The sequence below is a fragment of the Lepidochelys kempii genome, chromosome 10, assembly GCF_965140285.1.
Source record: "Lepidochelys kempii isolate rLepKem1 chromosome 10, rLepKem1.hap1, whole genome shotgun sequence".
NCBI classification, from domain to species: domain Eukaryota; kingdom Metazoa; phylum Chordata; order Testudines; family Cheloniidae; genus Lepidochelys; species Lepidochelys kempii.
This window is the reverse complement of record NC_136389.1, coordinates 76,940,541-76,960,659: the sequence shown is the minus strand read 5'-3', so window position 1 is coordinate 76,960,659 and position 20,119 is coordinate 76,940,541. Positions and strand designations below refer to the sequence as shown.

Below are 20,119 nucleotides of genomic sequence, written 5' to 3'. Positions count from 1 at the left end.
CAGGAGATGTCAGGAAAACAGTTGCTGTTATTCCTGAGGCCCCACAGGCTTTGGAGGGAGTGGGTGAAGATCCTGATACTGGGTTTCCTCCCTCCCAGCACCAGGAGAAGGGTGGCTCTACAGCAAACAGAACGGGGGGAGTTAGGATCTCAGGGACAGCAGCAGAATTAGTGAGGGTCCTGCCTGGGGGGAAGGGGCAGGATTAATAATGGGCTTGGGGGGCACAGGGCCAGAATTCACTGAGGTCTGGACAAGGTACAGAATTATCTGGGGGAATCTGCTGGGATTTACCTTATAAGGGGAATGTTTGGGGGAGAGCAAAATGTATTGAGGGGAGCTGTATGTTGTTAAATGAATTGGAGAGGTTGTTATCGAATAAACTGAGGGGCTCTGGGGCAGTGTTCTCAAATTGGGGGGTGTTATTGGAGGGGTTGTGGGGGAGCATTATCAAATGATTTGGGGAGGGGGTTCTGTGTGTGGAAAAGAGAATAGAATTGATTGCGGCTGTGATGTGATTTGGGAGGAGTGGTGTGTTGGCACCAGAATTCATTTGAATGGCTTATTTGGAGGGGCCAAGTGCAGTGGTTGTAGAATTACTGTTTGGATGATACATGAATTGGTGGTGTTCCAGGGGGTAATGCGGGTAGAATGGGGTAAGTAGAGAAAAAAGGGGCAAGGAAATCTCTCCCTCTTTGTTCCACCCCATCAGTGTCTCCCACCTCAAATTCATTTCTTCTCTCTTTCCCCAGATTTATCCCGTGTTGCCTCCTGTTTTACACTAGTAAGGCAGAGAAGGAGGATTGAGATGGGGTAAGGTGTGGAGGGAGAGAGCTCCCCACAACTTCACACCAGAGGACAGGAAGCCCCAGTACCCACCCTGTGTGCAAACCTCCCAACTGGGAAAATTGGTGATGGTGCAGGCTCTTCCTTCATCCTTTTTGGTGTAGTCCGTGTCCCGCGTCGATGGGGGATGGTGGAAGTGCAGCTGACACATACTCTCTTTAGCACTGTGACCCTTGACCAAACTAAAGGAGAGGTTCCATCACCAAGTTCTCTGATTTACCCATTTCATGTGTATGCTAATGTATGTAGATTTGAATTGACTGTTATTTTATTGACTCATGTTGGCAGATATGCTAATGATGTAGGGTAGGGAAGAGTTGTTCTGTATCCCAGTACTGTTTCCTTGGACTGGTCATACCTCTTCCCCTGCCAAGAGCGATCAGCTGGCTCTCAGCAGTTGTTGGTCCTATCTTTTTCATCCGTGAATAGATTTACAGGAGAAAGATTTGGTAATGTGAGAGTACAAGAGTTTCTACGCTGAAATAAATGAGTAGTTCCCTTCTAAATAATGTTATCCTGGAAATCGCACGTGAAATGTTGTAATGTAAATACCAACCAGCACAAGGGCATACAACTTCCATTTTAATAGAGCTAATTTGGAAAGGGAAAGAGAAATTAGACTTGGAGTCTATAGACTAGGATTGGGTTTATAGAACTAACTCTTTAGACCATATGTATTAATGTCTGAGCTATATATGTATGAGTACGTAATGCAGCCTTCAGCTGGCTGTCCCATGGAGAAGAAAAGGGACCTGCTGCTATCAACAGCTACAGTCATTCTCCTTTAGATCCAGTGGGAGAAGCCAGTGATTTTGGAGCACAAGGTCAGGACTGTAGTCCTGGTCACTCATGTGTATGTAATTTATTCCTATGGGCATGTCTGTTTTTTTCAGCATATAGTTTGCTATATGGTCCAGCCTTTAGAAGGAGTCATAGCTACACTCAGTCCATTCCATGTGAGTCTGTCAAGTCCAGTGTCCACTAACAAATATCTAATTATTCAGAGGAAGACCAAAAAAATATCCAGCGCAAGATGCGTGGGCCAGGGATGCAGTGCTGTAAATGGGAGGAAGGGAGCAATTTCTGAGCCTGTAGATGAAGTTCAGGGCTTGTTACTAAGGGGTTAGTTATTTGACGGTATGAATCCACACTGCTCTAGATCAGTTCTTGCTAAATAAATATGGAGGGAGAGGCCAAATGGAATTAGGTGGACTTTATTGGCTAGAACTAAATGCATTTATGCCAAATAATTTAGGACAACTGGCTGGAGATGAAGTAAATTCAGTGTTACAGAGCACACGAAGCCAGGAGACACCCCCGGTTTGCTCTGGGATAAACATGCAGGCTAGCCTTCATCTTGATTTCCCCCACTATAAAATTAACATAATATCACTGCAGTTAAGCTTCACGAAGACTAAATGATGTCTGTGTCACTGTGTGGCTTGAGTCTCCATGGGCAGAACTAAAGAATTTATCCCCAAGGGAAGATTAGCAGGATAATAGAACACGTTTCATTATGGGAGAAATTCAGTCCCATGCTGCTTCAGCCCCCGGGGAGCTTGCTTAGGGGCCTCTGCCTTCCCTGCAGGCTGGAGAGGGGGCCTCCATACCAACCCCCATGATGGGGGTGTAGGCAGGGATAATTGGACCTGAACTAGATCTGGTGGCAGGGATGGCAGAAGCTTCCTAACAGTGGGGGGGCCACCCCCTGCACCATCCCTTCCCCTGAGGCTCCACCCTCGTGCTGCCTCTTACCCCCCCCCAACCCCGCCCCTCCTCACTCTTCTCCACACCCCCGCTCACACTTACGGCTGGTAAAAAGTTGCGGGACCATGGTGGCACTGATGTTCTGTGTCTGGTGCAAGGGAATGGCTGCCACTGTTCTGATGGGATTGGCACCCACTTACACCAGGGCTGAATTTGATCCCTTGCATAATTGTTGATGTCATTGATGAAGGAAGAAAAAAGAACTGTAACACTGAATTCAACTAAGCCCCCCTCCCCAAGACTCACGTAAATTAGCAGGCAATGTTATTGATCCTGTACTCCCTGGGAAAATAACAAAATCTGTCAAAATGATGAGCGCTAAAGTAAAAAGAAACCTGCCTGAGTGAGAGTTGGCAAGTCTGTTAGCAGAATGACTACTGTACTGGAAAATTACTGCGTGCTGTTTATAAAGGCAATCAGACAGGAATGTTAGTCTTGGAGTCCCGCTTTCTACATCAGCAGCTGTATTATTCTACTAGATTCCTGGTGTTTTTTTATTCCCTAAACTTTTAGTGACTGGGTGTGGCACAACCTGTTATCAAAATCAAGGTTCACCTGATTATTTTGACCCAATGTAGCACTTGACGCAAAGAACAGTTTCAGGCATGTAATATAATGGGATAATGGGAAAGGTCTGGGTATTACAGTGAATTCAGAAGGTGACTTGTAAACAATTTATCCTTGCCTTCCCTGCTCTATCCTCAATTTAGTTTGATAGCTCTTAGTAAAGAATATCTGAAAATCAATACCAAGAGAATAACTCTCAAAAAGCCCTCCCATTACACACACACACACACAGAGAGAGAGAGAGAAGATCTTGAAGTTAATGGAGATTTTACCATTGACTTCCATGGAGACTGGATTTCACCCAATGATTGATATATAGATATAGATACTCTGTAGCAGTGAAAACAACTGCAAGGACGTTTTAAAAGTGTACTAACTAGATCTGATGTTTAGCTCTTACCTGTGTAGTAAATAACAGCTAGTTTGTTGTTTGTTTCTTCGAGTGCTTGCTCATGTCGATTACGTTCTAGGTATGCGCACGCCCCTGTGCATGGTTGTCGGAGATTTTTGCCGTATCTGTAGGGTGGGCTGTGGCGCACCCTTGAGTTCGGTGCTCATGTGTTGGTATATCAGGTGCCACCGGCCCTTCGCCCTCTCAGTTCCTTCTTACCGCCCCGATGGTCAGTCAAAGCATCTTTCCTTGCATAGCAAGGGCTAGCGGTTTGTGTCTTCTGACTTCGAGCCTTAGAGCCTTGTAAATAGTTGTTTATAGTAGTTAGTGTTAAGTAGTTGTTAAGTGTAGTTAGAAGTTAGTCCGAGTGGGGACTTTGCTTCAGGCAGGGCATGCCCCGCTCTCCAGGGTTTAAGCCGTGTGCGGACTGTAACAGGCCTATGCCTGTAAGTGACCCCCACAGCAGCCGCCTCAAGTGCTTGGGGGAATCACATGTGAAGGACAAGCATCGTATTTGTAAACTTTTTCAACCCAGGACTCAGAAAGAGTGGGATATTCATTTGAGGGCTCTTCTCATGGAGGCTGCCCTCCATCCCGCTTCCGAGCCATCCCGCCAAGATTCAACTCCTAGTACCTTGGGCTTGGTACGCAGCGTACCTCCACTACCAGGCTCTGCCTGGCACTGCTCCCCTTCGCCAGTGCCCAGAAAGAGAAAACTAAGCACAGCTCCCCGGCACCAGGCAAGAAAGGCCATGGGGCATCGGGCGAAGGACCCAGTTCGGTCTGCCCCCTGGTCGGGGCCCTTAGCCCCTTAACGGATCCACCACTGACTCCTGGGAGCGGTAGGGGACCTAAACTGGCAGTGACATTAGCACCTTCCCAAGCTCCCCCAGTGCCGAGAGAGCAGAGGCCTCTTTCTGCACCGCCAGCACCGTGCGTGCCGCAGAAAGCAGCAAAGGCTCCCTACAAGGCAAACCAGCCGCTAAGACTCCCTAGGGTGCTGTGGAGCGCCGCCGATCCCCCAAGCCAAGGCAGCGCTCTCTGTCTCCACGCCGCAGATCTCCAGCATTGCAGCTCAGATCCTTTGGTCACCAGCATAGTTTCTCGGGGCTAAACCCTGCCATTTTCGGCTGCCCCTCCCTCCCACCCCTTCTTCCCCGTCCCTCTTCAGGGACCCTTCTCATGAGCAGCTCCTCGTTCAAGAGGTCGAGAACCTCCTGCACCTGGGGGCGGGGGATGAGGTCCCTCGGGACATGAAAGGAAAGGGGTTCTATTCCCATTACTTCCTAATCCCGAAAGAAAAAGGGGGCCTCAGACCTATTCTGGACCGGCTTTGCCTCAACAAGTCTCTCAGAAAGTTGAAGTTTCACATGGTCTCCGTGGCCTCCATCATCCCCTCCCTGGATCTGGGAGACTGGTATGCCACCCTCAACTTGAAGGATGCTTATTTCCATATTCCAAGGTCACAGGTGTTTCCTCTGTTTCATAGTGGACGGACACCATTTTCAATTCATAGCACTACCCCTTGGCCTCTCACTGTTCACAAAATGTATGGCACCAGTGGCCGCTTACCTGAGATGTTGAGGGGTCCAGATCTTCCCATATCTCGACCCCTGGCTCATCAAGGGCACGTCTCAGGAACAAGTGCAGAGGAGTGTCCATCTGGTGCATTCCACCTGCCGCGACCAGGGCCTGTTTATAAATGAGAAAAAATCCACCTTAACACCAGTCCAGCAAATAGAGTTCATTGGGGCAGTTCTCAACTCTATGTGAGTCAGAGCCTTCCTTCCGGAAGCGCGTTTTCAGGCCATGTCGGACCTGATCTCCCATGTGAAGAACAACCCGCTCAACACAGCTCACACCTGCCTGCAATTGTTGGGCCACGTGGTCAGTCATGCCCGGCTCCATCTCAGGCCTCTGCAAGCAGACCTGGCGTTGGTCTACATCCCCAACAGGCACGACCTAGACCAGGTAGTCAGGGTACCAGATCACATCCGGTGGTCCGTGGATTGGTGGGTTGGCCCCCAGGTCGGTGTTGGAGGGAGTCCCCTTCGTGACCCTGTCCCTGTCATTGACCCTGCCACGGACCTGGGCTAGGGAGCTCACCTTGGTGAATTGAGCATCTGGGGCCTCTGGTTGCAGGACAATCTGACCCTCCATATGAATGTCAAGGAGCTCAGAGTGGTTTGCCTGGCTTGCCAGACTTTCTTGCCTCACCTGAAGGGCAAGGTGGTGCAGATCCTGATGGACAATACCGCAGTGATATATTACATCAACAGGCAGGGTGGAGCCAGGTCGTCGGCCCTTTGCCAAGAAGCTCTCTGCCTGTGAGATTTTTGTGTGTGGCATGCCATTCGTCTGGTAGCCGTGCACCTGGAGCCAGGAACGTTTTAGCAGATCACCTCAGCAGGACCTTCTCATCTCGCCACGAGTGGTGGCTCCATCCGGGCATAGGGCCGGCAGCGTTTAATATGCTGACCCTACAGATACCGTTACGGCAAAAATTTCTGACAACCCCTAGAATGCAATGGACGTGAGCAACACATCTCAAAGAACAACTGTTACGAAAAGGTAGGTAACTGTTTTATGTTGAATGAGAATATTCACAGTAGAATCTATATGAAATAGAACTCTAACACTGTATTGTTTTGCTTTAGTTTCTGTTCCAAGTAGTAATTTTGATTTTTTTTTGTTTTTAGTTTATGGCCCTTTTTTTCCCCCTATAGTCCCTTGTTCAGCGACACTGATCAATGCTGTCGTCTTTAGTGAGGATACTCAAGGAACCGCTATAATAAAAATGGTGAAACTGTTGTTACGTCGAAGGTGGCATAGGTTAAATCAGAGACTTTATTGCAAATGTAGGGAAAATGAGCTTTTCAATGCCATTGGGCAGGTAGTAAAGCAATAAACGTACAGTGTGTGCACGCCTGCCTGCACGCTCATATATGGCTGTTTGTTTACATACATACATATAGTGGAACATTCAGACATGTACATAGCTGCCCTGTACAGGGCTCAAGATGGGTAAGTGCGTGAAATGTAATGGCCTGTGATATAAGCAGATTAGACTGGACATTCTAATGGTCCCTCTGGCCTTAAACTGAATCATGAATCAATGAAAAGTAACCTCATAATCCTTTTGTCTCCCTCGCCTACCCTATCATCTCATTTGTTGACATCTTCCATTGCAACTTGTCCAGATCTTTGACTGCAAGCTTTTCAGTCATTCATAGTTCTTGCAAACATTCAGCATCCCCAGATTTAGATATAAGATATTGTACACACTAGTTTTCCCAAGGAACCTGGGAGTTTCAGGCATGAACAAGTAGGTAGAAGTGGTATTTCAAGAGTAATGACTAATCCAGGCCCTTGAAAGATCAAATAATGAGCTGATCCTCCAAAGGAAGTTTAAAGTTTGCTCCAGGGGCCTGCCAGATGAATGTTGCCACAGCAGATTAGACAAAGAACTCCCAAACTCCTCAAAAGAGATAGTAAGAGGTCAAAGGTTGAGGAAGACTCAAGTGGCAGAGATTTAAGACCTCTACTCAGGTTGCGTGGCCTGTCTATCCCGGTAGCACTTGGCCTTTCAGAGTCTGCCGACATTCACACCCTTGCCATTCCGTGGGTTAATATCTTTGCTTGAAAGCCCACCATCTAAACAGAACCGCCATTTGATTTAAGCATCCAGCTCTCCAACCTTCTGCACAGTACTCTTCACAAAAAGTCCCATAGACAAAATCATCCCTAGGATTGTGAGAAAGATGAGTTCCTGTCACATAAATAATTCAGCCCTTATTGGAAACAGAAGAGAGGCTCTCAAGTGACTGTCTGCAGCACTCAGATTTTTAACTGAAGATAATGTTTTCACCTGGGAGGAAAAAACACAAATATAAAAGGGCTGCCGTGTCAACAATCCCTGAGATCATGTTACAGGCTTATAACATGACTGGGAGCCAAATGCTATATATGCTATACACAGCTGGCTTACTTAATAAGATAGGGCTTACCTGATTGTTTGAAGTTAGAGCAGCCGAATTATTTTTTATGTTGACATAAGCAAATGCCTAAATTTAAAAAAAAAAAAAAAAGAGAGGCTCAGTCTCAAGGTGCATACAGGCGTGTACATTGTGTCTAATGACTAGCAAAGGAAACCTGTCTGGTTTACAACTTAATAGTAACCGTCCAGGAATGTTGTGCATCACATTTTTTGGTTGCAGACATACACGTTACTTATCGGGCAGTCCGTTGCTGCTGATAATGATGCAAATGTAGTCCTGCATGTTCCTTTAACAAGTACGAAACTAGCAGCAGCATATTTAATCAACTATCTTATCAACGAGGATAGAATCCTGCGTAATTTCCGCTCTTGCTCCCATCAGTAGCCATGGTGTTTGACTCCGGATGCTCTCAGTTTGCTGTCTTGCAAGCACTAGAAATGATGCTGGATGACTGATTTTTAAAGGACATCAGATAGAAGTGGGGACTTGTCAATATTGCAAACATTACTCCTGGGGTTTTTGTTACAGGAGCTCCTTTTGTAACCTCCCTCAAAACTCTAAAAAGGATCTTACTGCAAAATTGGTGCCTAACAGTGATATTTTCAATATGATCAATTAACCAGTTCAGTCTGGAATCTCTAAACCCAAAAAGAAGCCATAGATGTACATCCATTAGCCAGTGACTATGAGGTGGATGTAAGATTTAAATAAAAACTCCTCTATAGAGGATGAAGAACTAGCAAGCTTATGTAAAGAGAGATGTCAAAGGAAGCTACTCTAGGACTTGCCATATTAAAACAGAACAGTGGTTCTTCAGTTCTAGTATCCTATTTCTGACAGTGCCCAATGCAAAATACTACAAAGGAAGGCATAAAACCAGCATAATGCACCTACCACTAATTTTCCATGGGAGAAATGTCTTCCTGACCCAAGTTTATGCCCTAAAGCACAGATTTTGATAACCCTTCTAATTTTACCAAACCTGGCGTGCATGCAGATGCTGGTTTTGTCCATATGATACTTCACATTTATTTAGAGCCTCTAAGAATCATAAAGTGCTTTGGAAACCTCATAGAGTTAAGCCTCACAACATCATTATGAAGGAACAATGGTGATTTATGGAAGCACAGGCTAAAGGAAGTAGGTCATTAGCTGATAACAGAGGAGTTTTAGGCATTAATGGAGGAATACTGCAAAGTATCTAAGCAAGCATACAACAAAAGAATAATCATTTAGCAGGACCATTAACTTGTTTTCCTCTGGTAATTTACGTGTGTGAAATCTCATAGTTTTCTCTGTTTTGGCAAACTATATCGGTACCTCTTATGCCTAGAAAAATCAGAAGTAAAACTCCATCTTTTTTTCAACTGTTTAGAGATAAGGAACCAGATTCAGAGCTGGTGGGAGTGGGTGCAGCTCCATTGATTTCAGTGGAGATGCACCTGCTTTCACCGTGTTGGAATTTGGCCCATAAATTTTAGTCGCTAATGAATTTGCAGCAGAAATCATCAATCCATTTTCCGGCCAGAGTTTGCACGAATTGAACCCAGAACATGGTTTACACTGCAGTCCAAGGATTCTAAACATACCAGTCTTGTTGAACCAGAATCCCTAGCTTTGGCACCACAATAAATGTAGAAACAAAGCAGCTAAAAATCTCGGGCACATAATTTGCTGAGAACCATATTTTAAACTAATTGTTGTTTCTTCGTGGCTCTCACTGGGTTTACAGAAAGAACATCTGCTGGGCATCTGTTTTGGCTTTGTTGCATCAGGATGTTTTAATTGTTCTCTAAAGTGAAAGGAAGGACGTGAATATTTTATCATACGTTTACCCAGTGTAACTTTTTATAGGGATCTGATGCTTGTTTGACTAAATACCAGGATTAATTACATGCTGTATCTCTGGATTGTGCTGCTTCCCAGATTTTATGGATGTGTCCCAAGAAATGTCTTCTATTGCAGATAGTTACTACATATGCTGGGCCTGGAGCGCATGGCTGGCACATTGGCTCTTTTAGTGAAAAAAAATTTCATAGGATTAGGGCCGTCAATGTCCCCTGATTCTGCCACTCCTTTCTGGATGATCTTGGGCATGTTGCTTCTCTCCCTGTTCCTAGTTTTCCTGTACAGTGGGGATAATGATACCTACCTCCTTGGTAAAGCACTTTGAAATCTATGGATGAAAAGTGCTAGATTAGAGCTAGGTATTATTCCTTATTATTGAGCAGTCTGCATAGTGTTGAGTTTAGTCATAGGATTTTGCATTCAAAGGGATCAGTTATGCCACCTCTACGTATACTGAGTGGTACCCTACTCTGCAACAAATCTCACAGAAACTGATTTTTTAAACCTACCCAGAGCCAATTTTTGGTGCCTGGGTTTGGCACTGACTTGCTGCATGATGCTGAGCAAGTCTCTTCATCTCACTTCAGTTTCCCCACATTTAAAAGGGAAGTCAAGATATTGGCCCACTTTTTAGGGGAAGCACTCTGGGACCTTCAGATGAAAAGCAATGGGTAAGTGCTAAGTGTAATCATTGGAGGAGATCTTTATAGTCGCAAAGGAAGTTAGGCATCCAACTACCCGTAGACTTTCAATGGAAATTGCATCTTTACATCCCTTTGTGCCTTTTAATATCTCCCCCATTACTATTATTCAAACTTTAAAACTAGCCCCTGGCTCTAAAATGGGGCCAAACCAAATTCCTCAATCCAACCGTCTCTGAACTTTGGAGATGTTTGAATCCAGATCCAAACTTCCTGGCTCTGGCCCAGTTCACACTGTGGCTAGAACAAGATGGATGCTGAAACCTCAGCCGTGCAGTATTCGTTCATTTCAGTATTTGTACCAGTTGGTGCTGATGGCAGCAGCGTCAGGATGAGTGTAAGAGGCCCAGGTTTGAAGCCATTTCTGCCCTCAAGTACAATTCATACTATCAGTTTCAACTGACTGTTTCCCTCTGCACTACTTATAGCATTCCCTCTTCCCCTCCCTAGAGACTGGGATGTTGCTTTTGAGATCATGGGAGAAGGAATTTTATAAAACTAAAACATCCAGAATTTCACCCAGCTTCTCCTGCTTCTGCTCAAATGTCACACACCGATACTCAGCTGGATTATTGAGATCAAATGGGCCAAACCTGCTGACTGACACAGCTCCATTGAAGTGGGTGGCACCAGTTTACACCAGCAGAGAATATGGCCCATCTTTCAACAACATCAAGGATTCAAAGCAATTTGTCAAAAAATCAGCATGTTTCATGAAGGCTGTGATAGATGATCCTTGCTCATCTTGCTCTAATAATCACCCATACGACGACTGTTACTTGTTTGCTGAGAGTTAAACTATATTTTAAAGCGCACAGAGGGCTTGTTCCTTACCTATTAAGGCACTATGCCTTGAGGACTCTGATCATTGATGCTGTATGATTCATTATTTATAAGCCTTTTAATTGATAAGAAATCTCTCATCTTAATTACTAGCAGCATTTCCATTTTGGCTCTCAAACCCGTTGCAAACGCTGGAAAGGGAAATACTACTTGGGGTTCTAGCCTGCAAAGATGGTATTAATTTAGGCCAGGATCCTGCAAAGACTAGCTCACACTTGACTTGGCTCACTGAATAGTCCCTTTGCGTTCAGTGTGTAAAGTTAAGCACTCATGTAAATGGTTGCAGAATCAAGAGCCCCCCAGAAAAGAAATTGTAGGATAAGACTTACGTTTGTTTCATTCTTTGTTTGAATATGATTGATTACGGCTGATACAATGGAGTTTTTCCTAAAGCTCAGGACTGAACATCAAGAGATGTGAATTATGTTTCCAAGTCACTTCAACCATCTGTGCCTCAGTTTCTCCATCTGCAGAATGGCAGTGCAGATTCTTCCCAGGATCACAAAAGGGTGACGGGGAAAGTGAGGCTTAATTAATTTGAGATCCTTGGAGAGGAAGTGCTGTAGAGGTGGGAAGTACTATCATTTTTATTATAAAATTATGCAACCTATTTATGCTTTTAATTTTCTTTAAAAAAGAGGAAACATATAATAAAGTTACTGAAGTAGTCATAAAAATAGACTGTGGTGAAATGGTGAGTTGAAATGTATTGGTCAATGGCACTGTTATGACGTTCATATCCAGCTGGGAATTTGTTTGCACTTTTGGACCCAGAATGTACAGTTCAATTTGCTGCTGCAATTTTTATCTTTTCAATCTTTAAAAGTAAACCTTTATCTTTGGATACTGTAAAAGTGCTTGGTGTTACTGGCAGAGCTTGGTTTGCAAATGGACATTTGTTTGCCTAACATCTGCTGTACTGTTTTGGAGTAAGGGAAGAATTAGCTTTGAGAGAGGGCTACAAGAACTCTGCTTGTTCTCAAGTAGTTTTGACTCCAGTCATGAGCCTCATTCTCAGGTCTGGGGCAGCTGTGCCAAACTGAGTGCAGGACCTGAGTTGGGGGACAAAGGTGGCTTTATACCAGCTCTGTGACTCTGTTAAAGAGTAATTCAGCTCACAGTGTAAGTTAGAGTGACCCTAAGGTAGCTCTAACTTATACCTGGCTACCAGAGAAGGGGTGGGACATAGAGATGTTAGAACCACATCCCCTTGAGCAGGATGTGGTGCAGAGGGAATTTCCATTTGGAATAAGTGCCAGGCTTTTCCAGCGCCTTTGTGCCACAGAGCAGTGCATTGGTGATTGTTGTCTTCGATATCACTGCGTGGGCAGTCTGTCAGGGGCTCACTGTTGAATGGCAACCACTGCATGAAGGAAAAGAATATGCCGGCAGGTACTGAGGTGAAAGACAAACTGATAGGGATGTGGCTTCGTTGCCCGCTGTAACAAGCTGGGCAAAATCTCCTGGTTTTACTTTCCAAGGTGTTTGTGGCCAAAGTGACAATGAAATCTACAGAGCTGTAGGCATCAGCTGTATTCATGGCCTGTTCAGAGCAAACTGAGAATGCAATGGAAGGGATGACTTCTCTAGAGGTGCCTCTGAGAAAGTTACTCGTTACCTTGAAGGAGGTGCCTCCCATCCCCTGGAAACTGTAACTATTCTCTTAGGCTCTGCCCTTCTGTGATTGATAGAATTTTCCGTGTCAAAGGAAACCCCATTTTTCCTGGCTGACACCTTGTTACTTGCTTTTCATGTTCGGATTTCAGAGAACTGCTAGGACATAGCTTTGCTCCTCTTTTTAGCGACCTGACAAGGCCCTAGACTCTGTGGTTCAGTGATGTACCATGGCAGATCTGTAACTGCACTTGTATGCCACTCAGAGAGAGACACTGGAAATCTCTCTTTGCCCAGGAACCACATTTGAAATATTAAATGTATGAAAGGACCTGATTCCAAAGGTTTTCTGTTGACTTCAGTGGGCTTTGGATCGGTCCTATGTGATCATTCATCTTATATTCATGACATTTATTCTTTCCTATCACTCACTGTTACGTCTCTGTTAGAATGGTGCCTAACGAATCCACTGAACAGGAATGAAATGAGGCACTTTCAACTTCTTGTCAGAGCAAGGGAAAACACAGATAGGAACTCCTTTCCCTTCCTTAAAGGAAGGTCATAATCTGACTGTTTAAGGCATTTCAGGAGTACCTGGCAGGACACATGCTACCCATCCTAAAATGAAAGCAGTTCAGAGCAGCTTCTGCCAAGAATGTATTTTTATCTTTGGCTTTCTCCTTGGCTGTCAATCTCTTTTTTGTCTTCCTTTGCCAGTAGCTATAGATCATGGAGAGACTGCAGTACTGCTGTGAATATTCAGTGCAGCCATTCCCGATTCTGTGGCTACTTTAAATGAATAAAGCAAATCACTTCCTTTACACCCATCCCTTTAGTGAACAGTTCCTGTGACCAGACAGGCCACATTCACATTCTGCTCAGAGAGGACCCAACCCAGCTCACTTTGAAGTCAATGGGAGACTTCTTTGTTTTCTTCAGTGGACATTGGATCCCCCCCTGATAGGCTGGATGTGTCGGTACTTCTGTCTCAGTATTAATTACACAGTCGGCATTATCCCATTCCATAACCAAAATACCAAGCAGTCAGATGCTGAGATGCACCAAACTACTCCCCTCGCCTCAAAAAAAAACAAAAACGCACTTTCAGTGTCTCCCTAGCTGTTGTAGCCACCAAAATTAATGAATGTGTCAATTGCTTATACACACAAAAAATGTATGCCACTGTTGTGCGTAGGACAGCTGGCAAATCTGTGACCATGTAGCCCATCGCATGTTGTCCTTCTCAAACCAGCTGGCTTCTGCCTTAGCCTCAAAGACGATCATCAGCACAATACCACCATGTTAGCAATGGTAACAGATTGCAAATGAATTAATGACAAATACACACGACAATTATAGTTTTATATTTTGTGGGCTGACCCTCCCCCCCACCCCCACCCCCAGAAACATTTGTATTTTTTGATAGTTAATTCCTTTAGGAGATGCAAACCTTTCAACAGCCTTTTTTCAAGTGTTGCTCTTAATTAGGCACCTGTGCTTCCCTTCCTGGGCTTTCAGCAAAAATAAATCCTTTCTTTCAAGCAGATTTTTGCCTTTGAGAAAGCATCTTACTTATCTGTGCCACTTCCAGTAGTAAGTAACTCAGGATCAGGTGACAAGGGAAAGATTCATTTGATTAAGGATGCTAATCTAGATGACAGTCCGAAATAACAACCCAGAAGGCCGACTTCCCAGAGGAGCAGAGAGGATTGCCTTCCTGTGCACGCACACAGAGCTATTGTTCCAGTCCTTCACTTCGTCCAGGAATTCCCGTAATTACAGAGAACATCTTCCTCATTGACAGATTGCAGGAAGCCGTAAGATGGATGCTATGTAGGTATTGTAAAAAGCATCCCTCCTGCCCACCTTCTAAACCAGATTCTTTCCAGACAGAAAATGAAAGGACGTAAAGGAGCAAAATCATCCAAACTGGAACATTCAAACCACAGATGGGTGCTTTAAATCAATACCATGGGAGCCCTTTTAGAAGTATCATCTTGTATTTTTAAAGACAGCTTGAACCTTGGCCATTTGGTTAAGGTTAGATTTGCCAATAAGAGGAATCTTGTCATTTAACCACCATTTTTAAGGATCACCTTGTGCCTTGAACCTCAAAACAGAGAGAGTGCCCTTATTAAACCTCCAGCCAGCCACAGAGCGATGGACAGCGGAATATTTACATCAAATGGAAAAGATGAGCTAGAAGTGACCCAGTTACACCAACTGTTGGCTTGAGTGCTGTTCTAGAGCAGCGTTATTTGCAAGGGAGCCCTGTAGCCTTCCCCTAGCCAGAGCAAAGGGAGTTTCTCAGACAAGTCACACATTATCTCCAATGTGATCCTGAGTAAATTAGTATCACTGGCCTGTAAGGCGCTTTCCAATCTCCACACAATTCAACCCAAGAAGGTACGTGATCATTTTGCGTCTATTTCACACAAGCCAATACAAAATTCACAGGCTCAGAACTGGAGGTTTGTTTCTCAGCGTTCCCGAGGGATAAACACGGCACTGGATTCCACCCTGTCTTTTTTTATGTTTCTTCTTTGTTTTCTTAACAGGTGGGTGACAGGCCACTGGAGTTCTTGCTCTGCCACCTGTGAGAAAGGCATCCAGTACCGGGAAGTGACTTGTGTTTATCAGTTGCAGAACGGCACCTACGTTAACACCAGAGACCTCTACTGCCTGGGCAACAAACCCACACCAATACAAAGCTGTGAAGGCCAGGACTGCCTTTCCATCTGGGAGGCTTCAGAATGGTCAAAGGTAAGAATTTGGTTTGAGGGGGAAACCAGAACTCTCTCTAAAATCTCTTGGGCTTGATCCCGAGGGTGCCGAGTGCTCTGGCCCTGATCCAGTAACCCTTAAAGTTAAGTACTGGATAGAGGCCAGAGTGCCCAGCACCTTGCAGGACCATGACCAATCAGTATGATTACAAATGCAGAAGAGCTGTATAGTTCTGAGCAGTGTTTTCCATACCAGTGAATTACTGAGGTAGGTTATAAAAACCCAGCTGTATTATGTGTATCTTTCCAATCTGCACTCAAGGGCACCGAGGAGAAGCATTTCAGTGACCTGTGATGAGGAGTTCAACCAGCACAGCAAGCCTTTTACTCGGATCAAGTGTCTTTGAAATTAATATCTGATAAGTGCCCTGTCAAGGAGTTCTATGTTGCAGGATGCCCTGGATCACTCGATCTTTGAGACTTTTCTGATTCTACCTTGTATGATCCTATAAACATGGAAAAACTGGTGCATTTATAAAGTTTGTAAATGGTTAATACATTATTAATATATGTTACAAGCATGTTATAGACATGAGTAGTATGTGCTATAGGTGGTAATAAGCCATGGTTACAAGCACCCTACTGACCTGTCGGAGTCTAACAATCTTGTAGAGCAATTACTTAGCCTTGTACTAAAATGTCTATTAATCATTTATCAGCATAGTATAAACTATTTATAAATGTGCCCTTATTATAAAGCATGACCAAAAAAAATCTAATTAGCACATAAGGAAATCCCATTTCCCATTTCTGTACTAGAAATATTGACCTCTTGTTTTACACATGAATTTATAGGAATTAGGCTGGGCCATATGTTATGAAGTAGTAAAAACCACCATTGATGCTGCAGCCTTCAAGGAGAATAGACATAGAAAAGAACTGACATGTCCAATAAAATCCCCAACTATCCCTTAGAATTCAATAGCAAAATAACAAGCTTTGCAACATTAGCAATGAAGGAAGAACAGAAACAATATTTTCATAATTAAAATAATCCTAAACAACTCCAGTGCAAGCCCTCCGGGGACCCTGGATATATACAGGGGTTGCTAGCTTGCCCTGCAGTCCATGCCTCCATAACCTGCGCTGGCTAGATTAAAAGGTAGTGCAGGGAGGCCTGCCTGCTCATACCTTCATTTGCTGTATCGATGTACCCTGAGAGATACATTTAGGATGTGATTATTTTTGAATTCGGGATATCAAAGAAGAGGTTTGACAATCCTGTATTGATTTCGAATATATCAGACAGTGGCATTGATAGCATGGCTTCATATTGTGGCAGATCTCTACTCATAGTAGTTGGGGTTCGTGTCCAGATCAGTAGCAGGATATGCTCTAGCCCAGAGGGCCACGTTTTCAAATGGGCCTCAATCCAATTTCTGAAATTGCACCTGCAGATTTGTGTGCACCCGTTTTCGAGCATTTAGTCTTCTAGCTGTATCCATGTACAATAATTGTGATGTGTACATGCAGCATTTGCCTGGCACAGAGCAAACACAGTGTGACATGGCTGTTATGATGGCATTTGTTTATTGCACTAAGTGCTGACTCTGCCCTCTTTAATAAAGCCTGCTATGATAGAAATACCATATAAAGGAAACCTAACAATCGATAGGTTTTCAGGATTGAGAACGGAGGAGAGGCTGCTGGGCTAGTGGCTGCAGTGTGGCCACTCATCATTCACTGGCACAGACATCTACGAGAGATACAGGCTTATATTTTTGTTGAGTTAGTTGTTTGCCAGTATCCTTTAAACTAATCCCTGGCCTGCAAAGGGTGCATGGTAATTTGCTTCGTCATCTAATTCTCTCCAATAAGATCCCAGCCAAGCTGGCCGGGATGTGTTTCTTGGCCATCATTAACACTCCCAACATGACTTCAATGTTAGTGTTGACATAATACCTGCTAGACTCTTCTTGATTAAAAAGTCCATTTCCCCTTCGGCATTGCACTTGTGGTTTCACAGGCATAACTCCAGAATTGCTGTATTACAGGGCAGGGCCAGCCTATGAACAAGAGGATGCTTTTTATCTCTCCCTGGTTTTTACTGTTTACTTTCTTTTTTAGTACAATATCAGATAACTTTGGGTAACTAGGAGTGTTTACGCTCCTAGAACTTCAGGATCCCAACTGCATTGCAGGGACAGATGGTGTTTTTTTAACAGGGACTAAGTGCTATTTAATTGTAGTCAGGAAATCTCCAGTACAAGCGGTAATATTCTAAAGTTCCAGGACAGTATATTATTTTACCAGTCAGCAGGACACTATATACATTCGTTAGTGCTTGAAACTCTTTTTCTTCCAAATCTTTTCATCTTTTTCCCATTCCTAAATGGAGGAAGCAAAGTTCTGGGATTTTGGAATGTTTTATAGCCCTTTATACATCATCATTTCAGATTATCCCTTCTTTTTATTTCTGATGGGACGCCTCTTTCTAGGTCTGCTGCATTGAAGAAATGCTTGTTTATGATGGTACTCTTGTCACTGTGGCTTCCTGAAACTCTCACCTATTTCAGATGGGCAAAGCTCTTTAACTGGTTGTGTGTGGTCTTTTGTCAACAATCCATTTCCCAATTAGAACAGTGTTTGCATCTTGCTTTTGTTAAATGACTGTAATTTGAGCTACATAAGGGATTCATGAGAGCAAAAGTCAACTAAACAGTTTCATGACAAGCGTGTATTTTTAAGGACAGGTTTCAGAGTAGCAGCCGTGTTAGTCTGTATTCGCAAAAAAGAAAAGGAGTACTTGTGGCACCTTAGAGACTAACAAATTTATTTGAGCATAGGTTATCGTGAGCTACAGCTCACTTCATCGGATGATCTAATGAGGTGAGCTGTAGCTCACGAAAGCTTATGCTCAAATAAATTTGTTAGTCTCTAAGGTGCCACAAGTCCTCCTTTTCTTTTTGTGTATTTTTTAAATGATCTGAAAGTGAGAGATTTATTTTTCCTGTAATACATTTCTCCAAAGTTTTGGGATCTACATTAATCATTGCCAACCAGTTGGTTTTTGAAGTTAGTTCTTTTTCAGGACATGTTTTTGCGATCATATGGTCCATTTTGACTCAGGAAAGACAATTTCACATTGTGTCAGTCTGAGCACATTTTATACCCATAAACCTTTCTTGGCTGGAAATCAATTAACTCCTTAACATTTGAAACTAAGGTTGTGGGGAAAAAAAACACAATATCACAATGGTGATATTTTATAAACCAATTTTCACATGATTTTTTTTTTTTTTTTTTGGCTACAAAGAAAGAAAATTGAATAAAGTGCAAGTTGAGGTCTGGTCTCCAATGAAAAAGTACATTCTCAAGGCTAAATCCAAGACAATCTTCGGTGTGGGGAAAAAATAAGTTCCCTTTTTAATGCCAAATGCTTGGAATATTTGGGTAAAGTATTGCTTGACCCATTTTTAATGACCAAACATAGAGAATAGTTACAAAAGGTGAAAGTTTCTACTGTTCAGGAGTTGGGAAAGAATCTGAAGAAAAATATGCTGATTTGCTTCTACCAAGAGGCCTATAATGACATGTGTAATGCTCAGGGATCAGGTAGGCCAAAGTGCCATCCAGATAAGTGGTCAAAATTCACACAAGTGGTCCAATAGCCAGCAGATCCAATTCAGGGAGAAGATACAGAGAGGCAGGTAGTGAGATCTGGTGAGATAGTAATTCAGGATCTGATGGGACAGCAAGGCAGAGTCAAGCGGCATCCAAACAGCAGCTAGCAGGCAAAGGCTTGTTGCTCAGACAAGGCCAGAAAGGAAGCGGGAAGTTTATATATGGCCACCAGCCAATCAGGTTCAAGATCATATAGCCAATCAGGAAGGAGATCCTGGAACCCTGGAAGCTGGCCCATCCAAGTCTGTGAATTCCCTGGTAATTGAATAAGCTGGTGTGACATGTCAAGAGATGTCAAGAGTAACAAGAAGGGTTTCTTCAGGTATGTTGGCAACAAGAAGAAAGCCAAGGAATGTGTGGGCCCCTTACTGAATGAGGGAGGCAACCTAGTGACAGAGGATGTGGAAAAAGCTAATGTACTCAATGCTTTTTTTGCCTCTGTTTTCACTAACAAGGTCAGCTCCCAGACTGCTGCGCTGGGCATCACAAAATGCGGAAGAGATGGCCAGCCCTCTGTGGAGATAGAGGCGGTTAGGGACTATTTAGAAAAGCTGGACGTGCACAAGTCCATGGGGCCGGACGAGTTGCATCCGAGAGTGCTGAAGGAATTGGCGGCTGTGATTGCAGAGCCACTGGCCATTATCTTTGAAAACTCGTGGCGAACCGGGGAAGTCCCGGATGACTGGAAAAAGGCTAATGTAGTGCCCATCTTTAAAAAAGGGAAGAAGGAAGATCCTGGGAACTACAGGCCAGTCAGCCTCACCTCAGTCCCTGGAAAAATCATGGAGCAGGTTCTCAAAGAATCAATCCTGAAGCACTTGCATGAGAGGAAAGTGATCAGGAACAGCCAGCATGGATTCACCAAGGGAAGGTCATGCCTGACTAATCTAATCGCCTTTTATGATGAGATTACTGGTTCTGTGGATGAAGGGAAAGCAGTGGATGTATTGTTTCTTGACTTTAGCAAAGCTTTTGACACGGTCTCCCATAGTATTCTTGTCAGCAAGTTAAGGAAGTATGGGCTGGATGAATGCACTATAAGGTGGGTAGAAAGCTGGCTAAATTGTCGGGCTCAACGGGTAGTGATCAATGGCTCCATGTCTAGTTGGCAGCCGGTATCAAGTGGAGTGCCCCAAGGGT

General features: G+C 43.9%; 1 protein-coding gene across 3 annotated transcripts in view; it reads left to right on the top strand.

The window, feature by feature from the left end:
• ADAMTS17 (ADAM metallopeptidase with thrombospondin type 1 motif 17) overlaps positions 1-20,119 on the top strand; it is a 256,462-nt gene that overhangs the window by 207,492 nt on the left and 28,851 nt on the right. For 2 of the 3 annotated variants that reach the window (XM_073304275.2, XM_073304274.2), the window contains one exon: positions 15,131-15,335. In XM_073304275.2, coding sequence (XP_073160376.2) covers positions 15,131-15,335 — 205 coding nt within the window. The remainder of the gene's footprint in view (positions 1-15,130; positions 15,336-20,119) is intronic. The other variant, XM_073304277.2, reaches the window with a different exon arrangement.